Source organism: Macaca fascicularis, chromosome 20, assembly GCF_037993035.2.
Source record: "Macaca fascicularis isolate 582-1 chromosome 20, T2T-MFA8v1.1".
NCBI classification, from domain to species: domain Eukaryota; kingdom Metazoa; phylum Chordata; class Mammalia; order Primates; family Cercopithecidae; genus Macaca; species Macaca fascicularis.
Window position 1 is genome coordinate 27,836,226 of NC_088394.1, and position 22,480 is coordinate 27,858,705.

The following is a 22,480-nucleotide window of genomic DNA, read 5'->3' on the forward strand; positions in this document are numbered from 1 at the left end:
TAGATATGTACCCAGAAATGAAAACATGTCATGAATACAAAGAAGGAAACAACAGACACTGGGCGGGGAGGGCGGGAGGAGGGAAGAGCAGGAAAGATAACTGTTGGGTACTGGGCTTAATACCTGGGTGATGAAATCATCTGTACAACAGACCCCCATGACACCTATTTACCTGTGCAACAAACTTTCACATGTATCCCCAAAACCTAAAAAATTTTTTTTTGTTTTTTTGTTTTTGTTTTTGAGAGGGAGTCTCACTCTGTCACCCAGGCTGGAGAGCAGTGGCGCAGTCTCGGTTCACTGCAAGCTCCCCCTCCCGGGTTCACGCCTTTCTCCTGCCTCAGCCTCCCGAGTAGCTGGGACTACAGGTGCCCAACACCACACCTGGCTAATTTTTGTGTGTGTGTTTTTAGTAGAGACGGGGTTTCACCGTGTTAGCCAGGATGGTCTCAATCTCTTGACCTTGTGATCTGCCTGCCTCGGCCTCCCAAAGTGCTGGGATTATAGGTGTGAGCCACCGTGCCCAGCCCAAAACCTAAAATTAAAGTTAAAAAAGAAAGGCCAGGCGCGGTGGCTCACGCATGTAATCCCAGCACTTTGGGAGGCCGAGGCAGGTGGATCACCTAAGGTCAGGAGTTTGAGACCAGCCTGGCCAACATGGTGAAACCCCGTCTCTACTAAAAATACAAAAAGTAGCCGGATTTGGTGGTAGGTGCCTGTAATCCCAGCTACTTGGGAGGCTGAGGCAGGAGAATTGCTTGAACGAGAGAAGCATAGATTTCAGTGAGCAGAGATCACGCCACTGCACTCCAGGCTGGGCAACAGAGCGAGACTCTGTCTCAAGAAAGAAAAACAAAAAGAAAACATGCCCACACAAAAACTTGTACACAACGCTTATAGCAGCATTATTCATAATAGCCAAAAAAAATGGATGTAACCCAATGTCCATCAGCTCATGAATTGACATGTAATATGTGATATAGCAAAACAATGGAATGTTATTTAGCAATAAAAAGAAAGTGCAGGCCTGGCATGGTGGCTCACGCCTGTAATCCCAGCACTTTGGGAGGCCGAGGCAGGTGGATCACCCAAGGTCAGGCATATCACCTAAGGTCAGTTGTTCGAGACCAGCCTGGCTAACATGACGAAACCCCGTCTCTACTAAAAATACAGAAATTAGCCAGGCGTGGTGGCGGGCGCTTATAGTCCCAGCTATTGGGAGGCAGGAGAACCACTTGAACCCGGGAGGCAGAGGTTGCTGTGAGCCAACATCGTACCATTGCACTCCAGCCTCAGTGACAGAGTGAGACTCCGTCTCATTAAAAAAAAAAAAAAAGTGTAGACTACATAAATCTAAAGAGACAGAAAGTAAATTAATATTTGCCTGGGAGTGGGGTGGCCGTGTACCATGTATTTAAAATGTGCAACTCATTGGTTTTTAGTATATTCAGAGTTGTGCAACCATCAGCACAATTTTAGAACATTTTCATCACCTGGCGAAAAAAACAAAACAAAACAAGACAAAAACCCATATTCATTAATAGTCACCGTCCTTTCTCTCCCAACCCTTCCCCACCCAGCTTTCTATGGATTTGGCTATTCTGCATATTTCATGTAAATGGAAACACAATATGTGGTCTTCCATGACTGCGGCTTCTTTCACTTAGCATAATGTTTTCAGGGTTCATCCATGTCATAGCGTGTCTCAGTACTTCATTTCTTTCTACTGTCAAGTAATATTCCACTGTATGGATAATATCACACTATATGCATTCGTACAGTTTCTCTACCTCCTTCCCAACTCTTGTCTCTTTTTTATCATAGGTGTGAAGTGGTGTCTTCAGTGGTTTTGACTTGCATTTCCCAATGGCTAATGATACGGAGCATCTTGTCATGTGCTTGGTGGTCATTTATATGTCTTCCTTGGAGAACTATCTATTCAGATCATTTTTGTATGTGGGCTGAGGTAGGGAACCAGATTCATTCTTTTACATGTGGATATTCAGTTGTCCCAGTACCATTTGTTGAAAAGATTATTCTTTCCCCACTAATTTGTCTTGATGCCCTTGTTGAAAATTAGTCAGCCATTTCTGGTCTCTCAGTTCTATTCCATTGAACTAGATGTCTTTGCTTATGCCGGTACCACACCATCTTGATTACTGTAGCTTTCTTTTTTTTAAGTTAAAAAATATATAAAGTGGAGGGGGGCTCAGGCTCGTCTGGACCCCTGGCTGCAAGTGATCCTCCCGCCTCAGCCTCCCAAAGTGCTGGGATTACAGGCGTGAGCCTCTGGGGCCTGGCCACAATTGATTTTTGTTTATTGATCTTGTGTCTGCAACTTTGCTGTGAGTTCTAACCTTGTTCTTAGTCCTGATACTTGTTTAGTGGATTTCTTAGGGTTTTCTATATACAAGGTCATGTCATCTGCAAATGGAAATAGTTGTCCTTCTTCCTTTCCAGTCTAGATGCCTTTTATTTCATCTTATTGCCTCATTGCCCTGGCAAGAGCCTCCAGAACAATGTTGACTAGAAATGACAAGGGCCCGTGCCCATCTTCTTCCTGATTGAGGGGAAAGCTTTTAGTCTTTCACCTTTAAGTCTGATATTCGTTGCGGGTTTTTCATAGATGCCGTTCATCAGGTTGAAGAGGTTCCCCTCTATTCCTAGTTTGTATGTTATTATACTTTTAAATAACAGCAACAGAGCCTGTAAGAAGATACGAATAAATACATGGAGAGAGGTTCACAGTTCATTAAGTGCGGGGAAGAGTTTGCTCCATTCAGTGTGAATCTGATCTCTGAGTAGGAGGATGTGTTAGTTGAACAACTATTTAAAAAAAAAAAAAAAATAGAGGTTGAGGCGGGTGGATTACAAGGTCAGGAGTTTGAGACCAGCCTGGCCAAGATGGTGAAACCCCGTCTCTACTAAAAATACAAAATATTAGCCAGGTGAGGTGGCAGGTACCTGTAATCCCAGCTACTCTGGAGGCTGAGGCAGGAGGATTGCTTGAACCCAGGAGGCAGAGCGTGCAGTGAGCAGAGATTGTGCCACTGCACTCTAGCCTGGGCGACAGAGCAAGACTCCATCTCAAAAAATAAATAAAAAATAAAAATAGAGACAAGGTCTTGCTATATTGTCCAGGCTTATCTCAAGCTCCTGGACTCGAACCATCCTCCTACCTTCATCTCCTAAAGTGCTGGGATTACAGGTGTGAGTCACTGCACCCAGCCTGAACAAACTTTGTAAGATGCAGGCTATTGTACAAAATTTTAGCACCCTAAAAATATCTCCTCTTATTTTATCAAATATACCTTTATCTTTAGGCATATGTCTATTTTCACCTAGTTATAACTTACACTTTTGATTATTTTTGGTTGTCTTTTTACTCTTGTTCTAATTATCTTTTCTTTTTCTTTTTTTTTTTTTTTTTTTTTGAGACGGAGTCTTGGCTCTGTCTCCAGGCTGGAGTGCAGTGGTGTGATCTCGGCCCACTGCATCCTCCACCTCCCAGGTTCAAGTGATTCTCCTGCCTCAGCCTCCTGAGTAACTGGGACTACAGGCGACCACCACCACGCTCAGCTAATTTTTGTATTTTTAGTAGAGACAGGGTTTCACCATGTTGGCCAGGATGGTCTTGATCTCTTGACCTCGTGATCTGCCTGCCTCGGCCTCCCAAAGTGCTGGTATTACAGGCATGAGTCACCACACCCGGCCCTAATTATCTTTTATTGTACAGAAGCATTTTATTTTCATCAGAGTACATTAATCTTGATTGAGATATTTTACAGTAGTTAATTTCTCTTCCCATGCTTGCTTGGCGTGGTGGCTCATGCCTGTAATCCCAGCACTTTGGGAGACCGAGGCAGGCGGATCACCTGAGGTCAGGAGTTTGAGACCAGCCTGGCCAACATGGTGAAACCCCATCTCTACTAAAAATACAAAAATTAGCCAGATGTAGTGACACACGCCTGTAGTCTCAGCTACTCAGGAGACTGAGGCAGGAGAATTGCTTGAACCAGGGAGGCAGAGATTGCAGTGAGCCAAGATCGCACCACTGCACTCCAGCCTGGGTGACAGGGCAAGACTCTGTCTCAAAAAAAAAAAAAAAAAAATTCTCTTCCCACTATAAGAAAGTAACAGTGTTTTATGACTTGGAAAGTGTCTTCATATAAAATCTTATTTGAATCTCCCAAAATATAGCAGAGATGATTCCCATTTTACGGATTAAAATATGGATACCAGAAATGTTTGAATCATTTGTCAGGATATTGGCAGCAGAGCAGGGGCCAACAGTATGCTGTCTTTTTAAGGCACTTAATATTGACTCCTTGACTCCTTGACTTGGTCAAACATATGACATTCAAACATATCATTAGGGTAGAGGAGAATCTGAGGATAGCTTGCCACTGTATTCATTTCTTATGGCTGCCATAACAAGTTACTGCAAATTGGGTGGCTTAAGACAAGAGAAATTTATTCCATCACAGTTCTAGGGGCCATAATTCCAAAATCAAGATGTCAGCTTGGTTGCAAAGACAAGGGATTGGTTGCTTCTTGGAGGCTTAGAAAGGGCTGTTACTCCCTGCATCTCTCCCGGCTGGTTGGGTGGCTGCTGGCAGTCCTTGGCATCCCTTGGCTTGCAGCTGTCCAAGTTCAGTCTCTGCTTCTATCTGCACCTGGCTGTGTGTCTGGATTAAGGGCACACCCTATTCCACTATGACCTCATCTTAGTGATATCTTAAATACTTCTGCAAAGATCCTAATTCCAAACAAGGTTACATTACAGGTACCCCAGTTAGGACTACAATGTATCTTTTTATTATTATTATCTTTTAAAGAGATAGGGTGTCATGTCGTATAGGCTGGAGTGCAATGGCGCAATCATAGCTCACTGCAGCCTCGACCCCCTAGGCCCCAGTGATCCACTCACCTCAGCTTCTCGAATAGCTGGGACTACAGATATGTGCCACTATGCTGGGGCAAGTTTTTAATTTTTTTTTTTTTTTTTTTTTTTTTTTGAGACGGAGTCTCGCTCTGTTGCCCAGGCTGGAGTGCAGTGGCCGGATCTCAGCTCACTGCAAGCTCTGCCTCCCAGGTTCACGCCATTCTCCTGCCTCAGCCTCCCGAGTAGCTGGGATTACAGGCGCCCGCCACCTTGCCCGGCTAATTTTTTTTGTATTTTTAGTAGAGACGGGGTTTCACCGTGTTAGCCAGGATGGTCTCGATCTCCTGACCTCGTGATCCGCCCGTCTCGGCGTCCCAAAGTGCTGGGATTACAGGCTTGAGCCACCGCGCCCGGCCTAATTTTTTTTTTTAAAAAACGGGATCTCACTGTGTTGCCCAGGCTGGTCTCAAACTCCTGGCCTTAAGCAATCCTCCCACGTTGGCCTCCCAAAGTGCTGGGATTACAATGTTAGCCTCCAGACCTAATGTATCGTTAGAGGAGGTACAGTTCAGCCCACAGCAGCCACTAACAGAGTTTTCTTCTGTCCTCACTCCCCCACCAGGCGCCCCTGTAGACAATGGCCCTTGTGTCTGCCGATTCCCGCATTGCAGAACTTCTCACGGAGCTCCATCAGCTGATCAAGCAAACCCAGGTAAAAAGTCACCACTCTCCATTTCCAGATGGGAACACAGGCTTTGATGCTGAGCTGTGAAGTGGGGGTGGTGTTTGTGTTCAGAGAGATTGGACACGCAGGAACCAAAATGATGTAACAAAGGTGAGAGGAAGGGAATTTGGGGTATGGCTACCATTCCTGTTGGATTTTCCACATGTACAGGATTTCATGATTCATTTTGTTTGACAGCTATCCTGAGATAGAATTCACATGCCATACAATGCATCCATTGAAAGTGTATAATCCAGTGGTTTTTCGCAACTCACAAAGTTGTGCAACCATTACCACAATCAATTTCAGAACATTTTTGGCACCCAACAAAAATGCCCCATATCTTTCCTTACCTTACACCCTATTAATTCAGGCAAACAAAAACACTCTTTTTCTTTTTTTTTTTTTTTTTTTGAGACGGAGTCTTGCTCTGTCACCCAGGCTGGAGTGCAGTGGCCGGATCTCAGCTCACTGCAAGCTCCGCCTCCCGGGTTTACGCCATTCTCCTGCCTCAGCCTCCCGAGTAGCTGGGACTACAGGCGCCCGCCACCTCGCCCGGCTATTTTTTTGTATTTTTTTAGTAGAGACGGGGTTTCACCGTGTTAGCCGGGATCGTCTCTCGATCTCCTAACCTCGTGATCCGCCTGTCTCGGCCTCCCAAAGTGCTGGGATTACAGGCTTGAGCCACCTTGCCTGGCCCACTCTTTTTCTTTTTCGAAACGGAGTCTCACTGTGTCATCTAAGTTGGAGTGCAGTGGTGTGAGCTCGGCTCACTGCAAGCTCCGCCTCCTGGGTTCAAGCGATTCTCCTGCCTCAGTCTCCCTAGTAGCTGGGATCATAGGCACACACCACCATGTCCGGCTAATTGTTTTTGTATTTTCAGTAGAGATGGGGTTTTGCCATGTTGGCTGTCTCTACTACAAATACAAAAATTATGTAGACATGGTGGCGGATGCCTATAATCCCAGCTACTCAGAAGGCTAAGGCAGGAGAATCACTTGAACCTGGGAGGTGGAAGTTGCAATAGCACCACTGCACTCCAGCCTGGTCGACAAAGCAAGACTCTGTCTCAAAAACAAAAAACAGCCATTTTCCCCCTATTTGATATCTTTTCTTTCACAGATACAAGGGAGATGTGTATTGGTGCCTATACCTCACTTGGGCTCTCGGCATGCCCCACCATATTTTGCCCACGATAATCAGGGTTTATAGCTACACAGGGATCAGCTTGCTGGCAGTTGTGCACCACACAGCCAGGAAGGAGTAGATCCCAGAAATTCCTTCCCAAAAGATACCATTTTTAGGCGTAACCTGGAGAGTAAAAGTCAGAAGATGCCAGCACTCATTGCTAAGTGAAAGATGCCCGTCTGAAAGGTTACGTGCTGTCTATTCCGACTGTAAACAAAAAGCAAAACTAGAGAGAGTGAAAGGATGAGCGATAGCCAGGGCCTTGGGAGAGACAGGATGAAAGGGACGGATAGGTGGGGCACAGAGGATTTTAGGGGGTGGAACTCTTCTGCATGGTACCGTGATGGTGGGCACGCAACATGATGCGTTGTCCAAACCCGTAGAACTACAGAATACATGGAGTTAACCATCATGGGGATGGATGTAGTTAATTATCTAACAGTATCAGCTCATAAGTTGTAGCAAACACACCACACTAATGCAAGATGTTAACAATAGGGGAGACTGTATAGGGCAGAGCAGGTATACAGAGCAGGAGCTCTGTGCCATCAGCTCAGCTTTTCTGTAAACCAAAACTGCTCTAAGGAAGAGTTTATTAATAAAATGAATTGTAAAATAAAGGAAAAAAGGGCCGCGCGTGGTAGCTCATGCCTGTAATCCCAGCATGTTGGGAAGCTGACGCGGGTGGATCACCTGAGGTCAGGAGTTCGAGACCAGCCTGGTGAACATGGCAAAACTCCATCTCTACTAAAAATTAGCTGGATGTGGTGGTATACGCTTGTAATCCCAGCTACTAGGGAGGCTGAGGCAGGAGAATCACTTGAACCTGGGAGGCGGAGGTTGCAGTGAGCCAAGATCGCACCACTGCACTCCAGTCTGGGCGACAAGAGTGAAACTCCATCTCAAAAAAATAAATAAATAAAGGAAAAAAAAAGATACTGGCAGATTTCGCATTCCATTCAGTCATCCACAGACCAGTTTATCATCATCCCATACAACCAGGGTGTCCCTCAGACAGCTGCCGCCGAGTTCCCAGACTCCCATCTCACCCATCAGCTTCCAAAAGCAGGTGTGGTCCTGACAGACACAGGGCTTCGCCCTTTCAGGCACCCGGTGTAACTGACCTCTCTCTGAGCCTCTCTTAAGGTATGAATACAATGGATTTCCCTCATCGCATAACCCATTTAATTTGTTCTGTTAACTCGGCTACTATTTCTCCTCTCCATTTGTGATTGGTTTTCACCCAAACTTTTCCACCTTTGGAAGGGATGTTAGCTTTGGCCACTGTACCTGGTCCAGATTGCAGTGGCAGCAGTCTAGCACGTGTCCCCGCTGACCCCAATCCATTCCCATTTGTATGGGGTGGGGCCACACAGGTATAGACTATCGGCCTTCTGGAGCACTAGGCAGCTATGTTCACTGTTAACCTCATTTTGCAGATTGTGGTGAAGGCACAACCCACCCATCAGGCACTTAAAAATTCTCACACGAAGGCTAAAAAGCATAGTCATAATTTCTTGCTTAGGAACCATGTCATCTTCAGTTTCCAGCATCTTCAGTCACAGCTCTGCTCCCAGGACCACTGATATGGGAGGAATTGCACCAGTGTTCTTCCCCACTCCTTCTTCCCCACATCAGTTGATCCTACCTGTATGTGTCAATTTCTGGACTCCGGATTCTGTTCTGTTGATCTATATGCCAGTACCACACCATCGTGATTACCATAGCTTCATAGTAAATTTTGAAATTGGGAAATGTGAGTTCTCCAACTTTTTTTTTTTTTTTTCCCCAAGATTGGGGATAATCTGGGTCCCATGAATTTCCATATGAATGTTTGGATGAACTTGTCAATTTCTGCAAAGAAGTCAGCTAGAATTTTGATGGGGATTGCATTGACTGTATAGATTGATTTTGTCTCTTTGATAAAGGACTATTGTTAAAGATATCACTTATGATTTAACTTTAATGCCCTCTTTTTTAAAAAAAAAAAAAACAGAGTCTCACTCTGTCATCCAGGCTGGAGTGCAGTGACACAATCTCAGCTCACTGCAACCTCCACCTCCCAGATTCAAGCAATTCTCCCACCTCCACCTCCCACATTCAAGCAATTCTCCCACCTCAACCTCCAGAGTAGCTGGGACTATACGCACATGCTACAATGCCCGGCTAATTTTTGTATTTTTAGTAGACGCGGGATTTCACCATGTTGGCCAGGCTGGTCTTGAACTCCTGACTTCAAGTGATTTGCCCACCTTGGCCTCCCAAAGTGCTGGGATTACAGGCTTGAGCCACTGCACCAGGCCCTTTAATGTCTTTTGTAATGCTTTTGCATTAGTCAAAGGAGAAAATCATCTTGAACTCCTGAATTTGGATTTAGAAAATCAGGTCCATGGCTGGGCACCCTTGCCTGTAATCCCAGCACTTTGGGAAACCGAGGCAGGTGGATCACGAGGTCAGGAGTTCAAGACCAGCCTGGCCAAGATGGTGAAACCCTGTCTCTACTAAAAATACAAAAAATTAGGCCAGGTGCGGTGTCTCATGTCTGTAATCCTAGCACTTTGGGAGGCAAGGTGGGCAGATCACGAGGTCAGGAGATCGAGACCATCCTGGCTAACATGGTGAAACCTCTCTCTACTAAAAATACAAAAAATTAGCCAGGCATTGTGGCGGGCGCCTGTAGTCCCAGCTACTCAGGAGGCTGAGGTAGGAGAATGGCGTGAACCCGGGGGGCAGAGCTTGCAGTGAGCCGAGATTGTGCCACTGCACTCCAGCCTGGGCGACAGAGCGAGACTCCGTCTCAAAAAAAAAAAAAAAAAAGTTAGCCAGGTGTGGTGCTGCGTGCCTGTAATCCCAGCTACTCGGGAGGCTGAGGCAGAGAATTGCTTGAACCTGGGAGCCAGAGGTTGCAGTGAGCCGAGATCACGCCACTGCACTCCAGCCTAGGCAACAGAGCAAGACTCCATCTCAAAAAAAAAAAAAAAAAAAAAGAAAATGAGGGCTATGTTTTGGGGATGGGGACTCTGGCCTGGCTCGCAGGGTGCCACAGCAGCACAAAGGGCCACCGTCATGTCCTGCCGCTCTTTTCCTTACAGGAAGAGCGTTCGCGGAGCGAACACAACTTAGTGAACATCCAGAAGACCCATGAACGGATGCAGACAGAGAACAAGAGTGAGTACCTGGGCTCAGGAGAGAAAGGGGATGAGATGGGGCTGGGGTGGGTATGGCCAGGACTGGGACCGAGGTGGTCATTGTATTCAAAATAGATGTGCATGTATCTGCATATTCCAAAATGCAGCAGGGGGGACAGCTTTCCGTTAATCTGGGTGACCTGAAGAGCTAAAATCCCTCCACTCGGAGGATTCGAAAGGCACTGAAATGAGGCTGTATCTAGGGAACCTTGCCCTGAGAACACAGAAGCACCCCAGTTAGCTGGTGTTTTCTAGAAAGGAGCTTTGTTCCCAGGCGGCCCCTGCATATGCCCTGAGGCCCTCAGGTGGTCAGATTCTGGGGCTGGAGCTTTCTTACTCTGGGTAACTCTGAGAATTGTGTTTTCCTGGGTCCTGACAAATCATCTTCTGTGCGTGTCATGATGGGGAAAAGGTAAGACAGTCCTCTCGCAGATGTAGGGATGGCATTTGTACCATATAGAAATGTGGATTCATGGAGCCTGGGGGTATCCGTCTGGGGAGCACTCCTGAGCCAGCAGAGCTCTGACTGAAGCTACGGCCTCTCTGTGCCTCCACGAGTGTGATTCCAGTGCATGGAAGCAGTGCCATGCTACTGTGCCTGCCCTGGCCCTGCATCCTAATCCCTATGTTTCCTCTGCAGTTTCTCCCTATTACCGGACAAAGCTGCGTGGCCTTTACACAACCGCCAAGGCCGATGCAGAGGCTGAGTGCAAGTGAGTACTGTGCTCCCACTCCCCCGCCGCTCCCTCCTTGCCTCAGGGCTAGGCTGCAGGCACATTTGGACCAAGTCCCCAGCCTGCCTTCCTCCCATGGATAAGCTGATTGCTACTCCCGGCCTCTCCCTTGGGTCCGGCATTTCCTGTCCCACTGCTAGGCCCACTCTTCCAGTTACCTCTGCTGCTAACGCCTTTACAGAAGGCAGCAAGGCGTGAATCAACACTGCCATTTACTGGTTCTGTGACCTTGGCAGAGTCATTAAAATAGGGATATCAGGGGCTGGGTAGCTCAGATCTATAATCAAAGCATTACAGAGGTGATTGGGAGGCCGAGGTTAGAGGATAACTTGAACCCAGGTGTTTGAGACCAGCCTGGGCAACAAAGTGAGACTTCGTCTCTACAAAAAAATGTTTTAATTAGCTGAGCGTGGTGGCATGTGTCTGTAAGCTTGGCTGGGAAGTCATGCTCACATGACCTAAAGGTTTTATGGTTCTAAGATGGAGAAGTTTCACTTCCAGAAAACTGCTGCTTTTAAAATGATCTTAAGGCCGGGTGGGCACGGTAGCTCATGCCTGCAATCCCGAGTGGGTGGATCACCTGAGGTTGGGGGTTTGAGACGAGCCTGGCCAGCATAGCGAAACCCCATCTTTACTAAAAATACAAAAATTAGCCAGGTGTGGTGGCGCACGCTACTTGGGAGGCTGAGGCAGGAGAATCCCTTGAATCCAAGAGGTGGAGGTTGCAGTGAGCTAAGATCGTGCCACTGTACTCCAGCCTGGGCAACAGAGGGAGGCTCTGCCTCAAAAAAAAAAACTAAAATAAAAAATAAAATGATCTAAAAACATTGTTTCCCTGAATCTCTACAGTGAAACTGCAGTAACTTTAGGAACTTGAACATCACATTCCTCTCCTTTGAGAACACACTGGTTCTCAAGTCTGACTGTGCCCAGAGGCTGTGTTTATTTGGGGGGGAGCTCCAACATTGGTACTAACTATCTGACATTTCCTCACTAGGAGGATTCAGGCTTCACACTTTGGCACAGAAGAGATATATCTGGTGGATCATATTAGGCGGCATAGGATGCTGTCTGTCCCATTGGTTAAAGTGGTATCTTCCACGTTTCTCTTATATCAGATTTCTGCTGTTTTCCATTGTGTGATTGATTGATTGATTGATTAAGACAGGGTCTCACTCTGTCGTCCAGGCTGGAGTGCAGTGGCATGATTATGGCTCACTGCAGCCTCAAACTGCTGGGCTCAAGTGATCCTCCTGCCTCAGCCTCCTGAGTAGCTTAGACTATAGGCGCATGCCACCACCCCACCTAATTTTTGTATTTTTTGTAGAGATGGGGTTTCGCCATGTTGCCCAGGCTGGTCTTGAACTCCTCAGTTCAAGCATTCCACCCACCTCGGCCTCCCAAAGTGCTGGGATTACAGGTGTGAGCCTCTGTACCTGGCCTCCATTGCATAATTAGTAAGTGTCTTGTAGGGAGATACTTTGAGACTGTAACTATCCCGTTTATATCAAACACACTAGTTTTAGCATCCATTTGTGATTTGTGCATGAAACAATTGAGATTTTTTAAAGTTCCCCCAGGAGATTCTGATGCCCACCAAGGTTTGAAAGCCACTTCAGTAACACGTCACAGAAGACAATTTAGGACAGGCTGCATAAAACTATGTCCTCCAAACAGGCCTGGCACCAGTGATGAGACTCTCAGAGTTCTCTTTGGCCCCGTGGCTCTTGCTCCTTCTCTGCTTTCTGGGGTCCCAGTGCTCACAGCCTGAGGTGACACTGGCTGGGCCATCCCTGCATCGTACGCAGCAGGCAAGCTGTTTCCTGTCCCTGCGTTTTTTTGGCTGCGCTTGGCCTACCTCCATCTTTTGGCCCTGGCCTGGTGACGTCCATGAGTCCCATGCCCTGGGGCACCCCCAGACACCTCCCGAGATGCTGCATCATGCCCAGTTCCTATGCGTCTCCCTCCTGCCGCACAAAGGTCTTTAGAACTCTGGGTCATTTCAGAAGCGCTTGCCAGAGGAATGGACCAGGGTTTGCCATGGTATCGGGGGAGAATAAAATGACCCAAAGTGGAGTTTGTGCTGCTGACTGCTGTGGAAATATTCTTATTTTTTTAAATGGAGTTTTGCTCTGTCACCCAGGCTAGAGTGCAGTGGCACGATCTCGGCTCACTACAAGCTCTGCCCCCAAGGTTCAAGCGATTCTCTTGCTTCAGCATCCCAAGTAGCTGGGATTACAGATGCCCGCCACCATGCCGGGCTAATTTTTGTATTTTTAGTAGAGAACGAGTTTTGCTATGTTGGCCAGGCTGGTCTCGAGCTCCTGACCTTAAGTGATCCCCCTGCCTCAGCCTCCTAAAGTGCTGGGATTACAGGCGTGAGCCACCACAGCCAGCCCTGCTGTGGAAATACTCTTTGGGAAGATTTCCTGAGATTTAGGATGAAGAAGCCTGACTTCAGCAAAGCTCTGTGTTTGCTTCTGCTGGGTTCTTTGGGTTCCTGCCACCCTGGAATCCCCATAAACGTCACAGAGGCTTCCTGCGGATGCAAGGCCATGCAGCGGTCTGTCTTTGGGTGCAACCTTTCAGAAAGGATGAGTTCCTTCCACCCAGTACTGCTCTGAGCCAGCACCTCTCCCCAGAGTCTCCCCTCCTTTTGCGTGACCTGGGGTAGACCTGAGGCCCCCTCTCCTCATTTCAGGAGGTTCTGGCAGCCTTTCTGCAGGGTTTGCCGAAGGCCGCTTGCCTGTGTCCTTTCCTCTCTGGGATCCTGTATTCTCTTAGTTTTTGGCCTGCTGCTTTCTACCACCTTATTTTTTATGTTCTTAAGACTAAAAAAACACATACTGAAGATTTCTAGTTTTCTTTTTCTTTTTTTTTCCTGAGATGGAGTTTCGTTCTTTTTTGCCCAGGTTGGAGTGCAATGACGTGATCTCGGCTCACTAACCTCTGCCTCCCAGGTTCAAGCGATTCTCCTGCCTCAGCCTCCCAAGTAGGTGGGAATACAGTTACAGATGCTCGCCACCACCCCTGGCTAATTTTGTATTTTTAGTACAGATGGATTTTTGCCATGTTGGTCATGCTGGTCTTGAACTCCTGACCTCAGGTGATCACCCTCCTTGGCCTCCCAAAGTGCTGGGATTACAGGCGTGAGCCACCACACCCAGGCAGATTTCTAGTTTTCACCAGTGAGGTTGGTCTGAATAACCCAGCCTGCCTTGACCAGAACAGGAAACTGCACACACCTGTCATTCCACCTGTGCAGGAGGGACTGCTGGAGCCTGGGACCAGCCTGGGCAATATAGGGAGACCCAAAACAGAAAAAATGGAAATGAAGTCTGTGCTATGTGTGTCAACCAAACCCTCTTTCTCCCTTCTCCCCGCCCTCAGCATCCTTCGGAAAGCTCTGGACAAGATCGCGGAAATCAAGTCTCTGTTGGAGGAGAGGCGGATTGGTGAGTGGGAGAGGATGTGCTGGGAGGTCCTTTGCTAGGACAGGGGAGGCCCTTCGGGCAGCAGTCACCCTCCCGTGGGGGCCTGCAGCCACCGCCTGCTGGGATCCTCCCACGGAGGCTCTGCCACTGAGAAGGGACAGGAGATCATTCCCAGCGCCCAGAGGCAGGGGTTTCCCAGTTCTCCCTCAGCAGCCAGAGATCATCCCACTGCAGCCCCTCATCACCTGCCCCTTCTGGGGCCTGGGCCAGTCACCCCCTCCTTCCTGCCATGGCCCACGCCCATCTCTTGTCCTGGCTGGTTCTGCAGAGCCACCCACTGTGTGTCGTAAAGCCAGCCTTCCAGACCCCTTCAGCCTGCATTACGCTCTCCTACCCGTCTGCCCTCCCAACAGTCACGGTGGGCAGAATCTTGGCACATCAGTGACCCACACAGCCATGCTGGTTCTGTGTGAAGTCAAGTGGGGTGTCCAGCCGTGCCTAAGGAGGTTGAAGGTGCACATTTAATTGTTGTGGCTCTTTTTTTTTTTTTTTTGAGACAGAGTCTCATTCTGTCGCCCAGGCTGGAATGCAGTGGCTGGATCTCAGCTCACTGCAAGCTCCGCCTCCCGGGTTTATGCCATTCTCCTGCCTCAGCCTCCCGAGTAGCTGGGACTACAGGCGCCCACCACCACGCCCGGCTAGTTTTTTTGTATTTTTTAGTAGAGACGGGGTTTTACCATGTTAACCAGGATGGTCTCGATCTCCTGACCTTGTGATCCGCCCGTCTCGGCCTCCCAAAGTGCTGGGATTACAGACTTGAGCCACCGCGCCCGGCCTGTTGTGTTCTTTTTAACTTTTTATTGAATTACAACGTATATTAATAGGAGAAAAGTACATGTAAGTGCAGAGTTCAATGACATATTCACTAACTAAACACACTTCTGTAACCAGCATTCAGATCAGCAAACACAGCCTGAACAGCACCTCGGAAACTGCTTTCTTTCTTCTGCTTCCTCCCCCTGGGTGTGCGCTGTGCTGCCCTCTCACTCAACTGTGGTTCAGCGCAGCAGCCCCTATAGGTGTTGACACATGGCCGATAGGGTCACAGTCCTGCTGGGCCCTCGGGCTCACTCAGGAACTGGGCGCTCCCAGGGGGTCCTCCAACAGCTCAGTGCAGCATGCTGGGGGGTCAGGGCCAGCACCTGTCCCTGGGGCCTCAGGCCTCCCTTCCTTCTCACAGCGGCCAAGATCGCAGGTCTCTACAATGACTCGGAGCCACCCCGGAAGACCATGCGCAGAGGGGTGCTGATGACCCTGCTGCAGCAGTCGGCCATGACCCTGCCCCTGTGGATCGGGAAGCCCGGTGACAAGTGAGGGCAGCAGCTGCGAGGGAGGGGCTGGTGCCCAGGGGCTGGGACTGACCCTTTGTTCTGCTCACAGGCCCCCACCCCTCTGTGGGGCCATCCCCGCCTCAGGGGACTATGTGGCCAGACCTGGAGACAAGGTGGCTGCCCGGGTGAAGGCCGTGGATGGGGACGAGCAGTGGATCCTGGCCGAGGTGGTCAGTTACAGCCATGCCACCAACAAGTGAGTGACACCAGCCCCGGGGCTGCTTTCTGGTCACCGAACTTGCCTGGGCTGCCGCTCTGCTTCCCGTCTGCACAGCAGGAGAAAAGCTCCCCAGAGGCCAACTGTGCAAGGAGCACCAGGTCCTCCCCCATCCTCACTCCCCGACAGGGACTGCACCCCTGGCTGCATCCAGCGTTTTCCTCCTTTTGTCCACAGGTATGAGGTAGACGACATCGATGAAGAAGGCAAAGAGTGAGTGTCTAGGCCAGGGCAGGGCACGGAGCCTGGGGGCAGCCTAACGTCTGGGAAGGAGCATCCCCACCTGGCCACATGTTGATATAAGCCCCTCTTCTCCCAGGAGACACACCCTGAGCCGGCGCCGTGTCATCCCGCTGCCCCAGTGGAAGGCCAACCCAGAGACGGACCCCGAGGCCTTGTTTCAGAAGGAGCAGCTCGTGCTGGCCTTATATCCCCAGACCACCTGCTTCTACCGTGCCCTGATCCACGCACCCCCACAGCGGGTAAACCAGCCTCCATGGGAGAGGCCATGGGTGATGTCAGGAACAGGCTGATCAGACAGACAAGGGGTCCTCTACCCCCTCCCTCCCCTTGTCCTTATCTCACAAGCTCCAAGCTGACAGCACCCACCAGCTGCCCTCCCTCTTCCACTCCAGCCCCAAAGGTCACCATCCCCTTGCAAGCCCTGGCAGTCTTGGCAAGCCCTGAGTCAGCAACTCCCTTTCTGCATTCCTAGGAGAACTAGCTCTGAGATGGGAAGCTCCTGCCCTGAGCCCCGGGCTCCTACCCCCTTATGCTCCTGGTGACATGGGACACAAGCCACCTGAGGCTAGGATCCCTACCTGCCACCATCTGGGTTGCCCTGGGTCCCTGAAAGGCAGCAGACCCTCCAGCTATGGCCCCATTAGGAAAGGAGTCAGCGCCCCTTCCTCTCCCCACCCTTTTCACTGCCCTGGGTCTCCAGCCACTGAGAAAAGAGCTGTGTAGCAGCAGGGACCGGGCCAAGACATCTTGACCCCAGAGTGAAGGATGATGAGAGTGGCTGAGAGTCCACAGCCCAGAGGCTCCTGTGGTCTAGGCTGGGAGAAGGGGGTGCCTGTCCTGGCCTGGGGCTCTCTGAGCAGCCCTCCTGTCTGCCTGCCACACAGCCCCAGGATGACTACTCGGTCCTATTTGAAGACACCTCCTATGCAGACGGCTATTCCCCTCCCCTGAATGTGGCTCAGAGGTACGTGGTGGCTTGTAAGGAGCCCAAGAAAAAGTGACGCTGCCTGGTGGACTCACCATCCCCCAACGACACAGGGCAGGACAGCAGAGGATGTGCTGGGATTAAACAGACATTCCTCCTCCACTCGTCTCCTGGGTTTTACTTCTCCAGACCCTCTCCCCTCTCCAAATAGGGCAAGTTGGGGAGCTGGAGTGGGGAGGTGGCCGTATTTGGCCCCAGTGGGCGATCACTCTTTCAGCTCATGGTTTCTCTTGGCTTGAAATGGAGACTCTGCATTGAACACAAATCATACTTTATTCTTGAGCCGCTTGGTCAGGCTTGATTCGCACACTCCCTCAGCAGTGACCCCGGGAGCCCCTCTCACAGCTCAGAGCGGAAGCTGAGGCTGCAGCCTGCCATCTTCTCCGCATAGTCCGCATCGAAGCGCTCATTCTGCGCCACGGTGAAGGTGGTTTTCCAGTCCCCAGTCATTCCTGGAGGAGGAAGGCAGGGAGCAAAGCTGGAGTCTCATCCCAGGGGAGGCCCCGAGTGCCTATGGGGAGGCTCCAGCCGCTGCTCCCACCCGCCCCAAACCCCCGTGCTGGCCAGCACCCACCTTTCCTCATGAAGGGGGAGATGCTGTGGTCCATGAACTCCTGGGGGACGGTGGTGTAGTTGGTCATAGGGTTCTTCTTCATCTCCTTGAATGACGTGTGTTGAACCATGAGGTCCACGGTCTCCTCTGGCAGGGAGCGCCCCACAAACTCCAGGATCTTCCGAATCTCCCTTTTGGGGTTCTGAGGAGCAGAGGCTCCTCAGTGGAGGCTAGGTTTGCTGATTGAGGAAAATAAAAGGGGTCCCCTTCTCTAACCTCAGAGGGGAACTGGCCACTTCCACTAGAAAACCCACAGAGCCAGCTCCTCGACCCCGGGGCCCTGGTCCCTGTGATCCCATCATGAGCTGGGCTTGGCTCCTATGGGTGAGGACCGGGATGGTCTTCTTCCGTGACTGTGGCCCTGGGTGGCATAACCGTTGGCAGGGAGAAGGAATCGGAATAGAGAGCTGATCCATGGAGGGTGACCATGGTCCAGGCCTGTAATACCAACACTTTGGGAGGCTGAGGCAGGCGGATCACCTGAGCTCAGGAGATGGAGACCCGCCTGGCCAACATGGCAAAACACAAAAATTAGCCAGGCGTGGCAGTGTGGACCTGTAATCCCAGCTACTCAGGAGGCTGAGGCAGGAGAATCACTTGAACCTGGGAGGAGGAGGTTATACTGAGCTGAGATCACACCATTGCACGCCATCCTGGACAACAGAGCAAGACTTGGTCTTAAAAAAAAACAGCTGATCCGTGGCCACCCATGTAGCTGACTCAGGCACAGGAGATGAGAGCTGTGTGGGACCTGCTGCCAGGTGGGGCTGTAGCGGGGAGGCCTGGGCCAGGGAGGCAGGATGGGGAATCCGGGCCTGTTGTGGGGGCCGCCCAGGGAGGTGGCTGGGTGGCCTTGGCGGGTCCCTGTGAGGTGCCTGCCCCCAGGTGTCACATGAGGGGAAGCATCACAGGTGGTCTCACCTCCTTCATGTCTTCATAGAAGAGGTAGAGAACAGGGTGGGTGTGGCTCAGCTCCCACCACTCCCGCACGTGCTGGTACCAGGACCCGTAGGACACTGGAGAAGCGGGCAGGGGGCAGCGACACAGGGTTACTGTGCGTTGTAGCCAGCACCTCTCGGCTCCACACCCTCCTTCCTCCCGTCACACCCACCTTCTCCGGCCATGAACTTCTCCAGGAAGCTGTCCCAGGTCCCAGGCTCGGGGTGCACCTTGGCCATGTGGTAGAAGTGGTAGTAGGAGACCGCCACATCCTTTGCGTTGCGGGCAACATAGACCATCTGCGGGGACAGAAGACTCGACCCCAGCACCATCACCACACAGCCCGCCACAGGCCAGCTCATCTCTTGGTTTGGCAAAGGAAGAACCTGAGGCTTAGAGGCTGACTTGCTTGACATCTCACGGCACAGGTAGGATCAAGCCGGGGTCTGAACCCTGCTCAGAAGCCAAAATCCTGCCTGGTCCCTGAGACCATCATATTCTAAAGTAATATAATCTGCATCAATGCATCACACCCTGATCTGGAGCAAGGCATGCTCCGCCAGGCATGTTCCCACCCCCACCAAATTTTGTGGGCCTGTGAGGACCCACCCTCTACCTTTCTTAGATCTACACTGAAGAGTCTCATGTTCTTGGTCATCAGAGCAAGAGGCAGACAGTCCCCCTGCCGCGGAAGATGAGACAAGGCTGGAGGAAGTAAGGCGACTTTCTCAGAAGAACAGGACCAAAGCTGGGCTGAGCCGGGGCCTCCTTCCCTGGATTCACATGCCCCACACCTTACCTGGACCTTTGATTTTTCTGGTTGTTGTGTGTGTTGTGGGATTTTTTTTTTTTTTTTTTTTTTTTTTTGTGACTCTCTCTCAGGAGCTCCTGAGCTCTGAGATTCTGTCTCAAAACAAAAAAAAAAGACCTTGGTCTTTCTTTTTTCCTGTCGCCCAGGTTGGAGTGCACTGGAGTGATAATAGCTCACTGCAACCTTGACCCCCCAGGCTCAAGCAATCCTCCAGCCTCGGACTTTTGAGCATCTGGCACTGCAGCGCCATACCACCATGCCCTACTGATATTTTGTATTTTTTACAGAGATGGAGTCTCCCCGTGTTTCTTGGGCTGGTCTAGAACTCCTGAGCTCAAGTGTTCCACCCACGTTAGCCTCCCAAAGTGCTGACATTACAGCAGTGAGCCATCACAGGTGGCAAACCTTTTTAAATATTTATTGGTTTGAAACGAAGTCTCGTTCTGTCTCCCAGGCTGAAGTGCAGTGGCATGATCTCAGCTCACTGCAACCACCGACTCTCAGGTCAAGCGATTCTCACACGTCAGCATCCTGACTAGCTGGGATTATAGGCGCCTGCCTCAACGCCTGGCTAATTTTTGTATTTTTAGTAGAGATGAGGTTTCTTCATGTTGGCCAGGAGGATCTCGAACTCCTGACCTTGGGTGATCTGCCCACCTCAGCCTCCCAAACTGCTGGTATTACAGGTGTGAGCCACAACAGGCCCAGCTCCCCCCTTTTTTTTTTTTTCCTTGAGACAGTTTTACTCATGTTTCCCAGGCTGCAGTGCAATGGTGAGATCTCGGTTGACTGCAACCTCTGCCTCCCGGGTTCAAGCAATTCTCCTGCCTCGGCCTCCCAAGTGGCTGGGATTACAGATGTCCGCCACCACACCTGGCTAATTTTTTTGTGTTTTTAGTAGAGATGGGGTTTTGCCATGTAGGCCAGGCTGGTCTCGAGCTCCTAGTCTAAAGTGATTTGCCTGCCTCAGTCTCTTAAAGTGCTGGGATTACAGGCGTGAGCCACCGCGCCAGCCGGCCCCTCTTTTTATTCTTCATCTTTTTTTGAGACAAGGTTTCTCTGTCACCCAGTCTGGAGTGCAGTGGTGTGATCATAGCTCACTTCACTCTTGAACTCCCAGGCTCAGGTGATCCTCCCACCTCAGCCTCCTGAGTAGCTGGTACTACAGGCACACACTACTATGCATACCTGAATTTTTTTTTTTTTTTGGACGAGACTGATTTGGAACTTCTGGCTTCAAGGGATCTTCCCACCTCAGCCTCCCAAAGTGCTGGGATTACAGATGTGAAACACTGCCCAGACTCACCTTGACCTTCTGATCCAACAGAGTCTGGGGCAGCAGAGCCAGGGGCAGGTGTGTCTTCAGGAGCCGTGGGGCCGGTGTGTCTTTCAGAGTCTCCATCCCTGAGCAGTGGGTCAGGGAAGGTCTGGTGAGCTGAAGCCGCAGCCCTGTCTTCCTCCCCTCCCCTTGCACCCAGGACACGGTCACACACCTGAGGGAATCCCTGGGGCTTTGAACTCAAGGAAGGGCACCCGCATGAAGATGGGAGCTCGGCGACACTTCTCCAGGTCGCCACCTTGGTAGATCATGTCCAGAATCTGGCTCACCCAGGTAGTCCCTGGAGAGGGAGGGAGATGGGAGGTGAGCAGGCTGAGGGCACAACCTCGCTGGCCAAGGTGGGGACTGGCGCCTGGGAGAGGATGGGTGGCCCTCCTCACCTACCGGACTTGGGATAGGTGCTGATGAGCAGGTCATCGGGCCGGGCCCGGAAGCTCTGCAGGGGTCCCAGTGCCTCTGCAAAGTACTTGATGAGCGGAACCCCCTTCACGTACTCCAGTGGCGGGCGAGAGGTGTCCTGGATCAGCTCCATGTTCCTGTGTCAGGAGCCAGAGCCAGGCCCACTTCCTTTAACACCATCAAAACAGCAAGAAAGCGGCATTCTTGCTTTCAGGGAAGTCACTGGGGCCTAGGGAGGCTGAGTGACTTGCCCATGCTCACAAAGCCAGTCAGTGGCAGGGCTGGGGCTGAAACCCGGTCAGCCTCTAATGCGGTGGTTCCCCAGCCTGGCCACACCTTTCATTCACCTGCAGAGCTGTTCAGAATCCCAGGGCCTGGGCCATGGTGCAGACCAGTGAAAGCACCCTCGCGGCGCGGGGCCCAGATAGCAGAGTGTGTGACGGTCTCCAGGAGAGTCCAGCTGCACTGAGGAAGCTCTAGGGCCTGGCTGTGCTGTCTCCCTACCAGCCGGTGCCCTTTGTCTCACCATTTCCTACTGTGAGCCCCCAGCCTCCACCCAGTGGGCTCCTGTCCCCGATGCTCCCCTCCTTGAGTTCCCTGTGCCCCTCACATGTGGAAACCTCCCAGGCTGACCAGGCCTGTGATCCACTTGCTCAGCCACAGTCCATCCAGGCTCCAGGACAAACGTGGCCCATTGAGCAACTGAGCTGGTACTAGGGGCCAGAGCCTGCTGTGGGAATGAACAAAACTGATGACTCAGCAAGAGGACAGGCCCAGGCAGGGTGGCTCCCGCCTATAATCCCAGACCCTAGGGAGGGCCGAGGCTAGGAGTTGGAGACCAATCTGGGCAGCATTGCAAGACTCCATCTCTAAAAATCTTTTAAAAATGTTTTAAAAAATTAACCAGGCAGGATGGTGAGTGCCTGTAGTCCTAGCTACTCCAGAGACTGAGGCAGGAGAATCACTTGAGCCCAGGAATTAAAGGCTGCAGTGGCCAGGATCCCACAGCACTCCAGCCTGGGTGACAGCAGGACCTGGCCTCCCCAGAAAAAAACAAAAAAAAAGCAAGGGAGGGGGATTCACGCCGGCGAGGGTTGTCTGAAATGGAATATCCAAGGGAGGGGGATTCACGCCGGCCGGGGTTGTCTGAAATGGGATATCCATGGGGAAAGCGCAGGGATGGGAGAGGCCTCGGCTTCTGGAATGTCGGAGCCAGAAGCTGAGCAGGGTGAGGGCGCCCTGGGCCCTTCCAGTGTGTCACTCACCTGAGCTCTCGGGAACCTGGCCTTGTGCCCTCCTCGCCCACAGTGGCTGAGTGTGGGTGCAATGTGGGGAATGCAGGGGTGTTGTCTGTGCTGAGGGTTTCGTAGGTCCAGTGTGGGAGGGATCT

The 22,480-nt window shown here is 50.9% G+C and overlaps 2 protein-coding genes across 13 annotated transcripts in view; one reads left to right on the forward strand and one right to left on the reverse strand.

Annotated features, from left to right (window-relative positions):
• The window catches only part of SGF29 (SAGA complex associated factor 29), a 40,408-nt gene extending 23,317 nt beyond the window's left edge, over positions 1 to 17,091 (forward strand). For 2 of the 8 annotated variants that reach the window (XM_015442135.3, XM_015442132.3), the window contains exons 2-10: positions 5,508 to 5,597; positions 9,890 to 9,965; positions 10,626 to 10,698; positions 14,110 to 14,174; positions 15,394 to 15,523; positions 15,594 to 15,740; positions 15,939 to 15,974; positions 16,081 to 16,243; positions 16,889 to 17,091. In XM_015442135.3, coding sequence (XP_015297621.1) covers positions 5,523 to 5,597; positions 9,890 to 9,965; positions 10,626 to 10,698; positions 14,110 to 14,174; positions 15,394 to 15,523; positions 15,594 to 15,740; positions 15,939 to 15,974; positions 16,081 to 16,243; positions 16,889 to 17,005 — 882 coding nt within the window. In that variant the 5' untranslated portion in view covers positions 5,508 to 5,522 and the 3' untranslated portion in view covers positions 17,006 to 17,091. Of the gene's footprint in view, positions 1 to 1,824; positions 1,967 to 5,507; positions 5,598 to 9,889; positions 9,966 to 10,625; positions 10,699 to 13,631; positions 13,716 to 14,109; positions 14,175 to 15,393; positions 15,524 to 15,593; positions 15,741 to 15,938; positions 15,975 to 16,080; positions 16,244 to 16,888 lie in introns of all 8 variants that reach the window. The other 6 variants (XM_074026904.1, XM_045381852.2, XM_015442134.3 and 3 more) reach the window with 5 other exon arrangements.
• Positions 17,092 to 17,243: 152 nt separating this feature from the next.
• LOC101926364 (sulfotransferase 1A1-like) lies at positions 17,244 to 22,429 on the reverse strand. 5 transcript variants are annotated; one of them, XR_012428780.1, is made up of 8 exons: positions 22,356 to 22,429; positions 21,076 to 21,227; positions 20,846 to 20,971; positions 20,659 to 20,756; positions 18,714 to 18,840; positions 18,524 to 18,618; positions 17,564 to 17,781; positions 17,244 to 17,441 (listed from the first exon to the last, which is right to left on the reverse strand). XR_012428780.1 is itself a non-coding variant. In XM_045381849.2 (8 exons), the coding sequence occupies exons 2-8, from the start codon at positions 21,221 to 21,223 to the stop codon at positions 17,329 to 17,331; spliced, it is 888 nt and encodes a 295-aa protein (XP_045237784.2). In that variant the 5' UTR covers positions 21,224 to 21,227; positions 22,356 to 22,429; the 3' UTR covers positions 17,244 to 17,328. The 5 variants fall into 5 exon arrangements, 2 of the variants coding, with proteins under 2 accessions (XP_045237784.2, XP_065393092.1); XR_012428779.1 differs by having other exon boundaries at positions 17,564 to 18,205; XR_012428778.1 differs by having other exon boundaries at positions 17,564 to 18,255.
• Between the last annotated feature and the right edge of the window lie 51 nt (positions 22,430 to 22,480).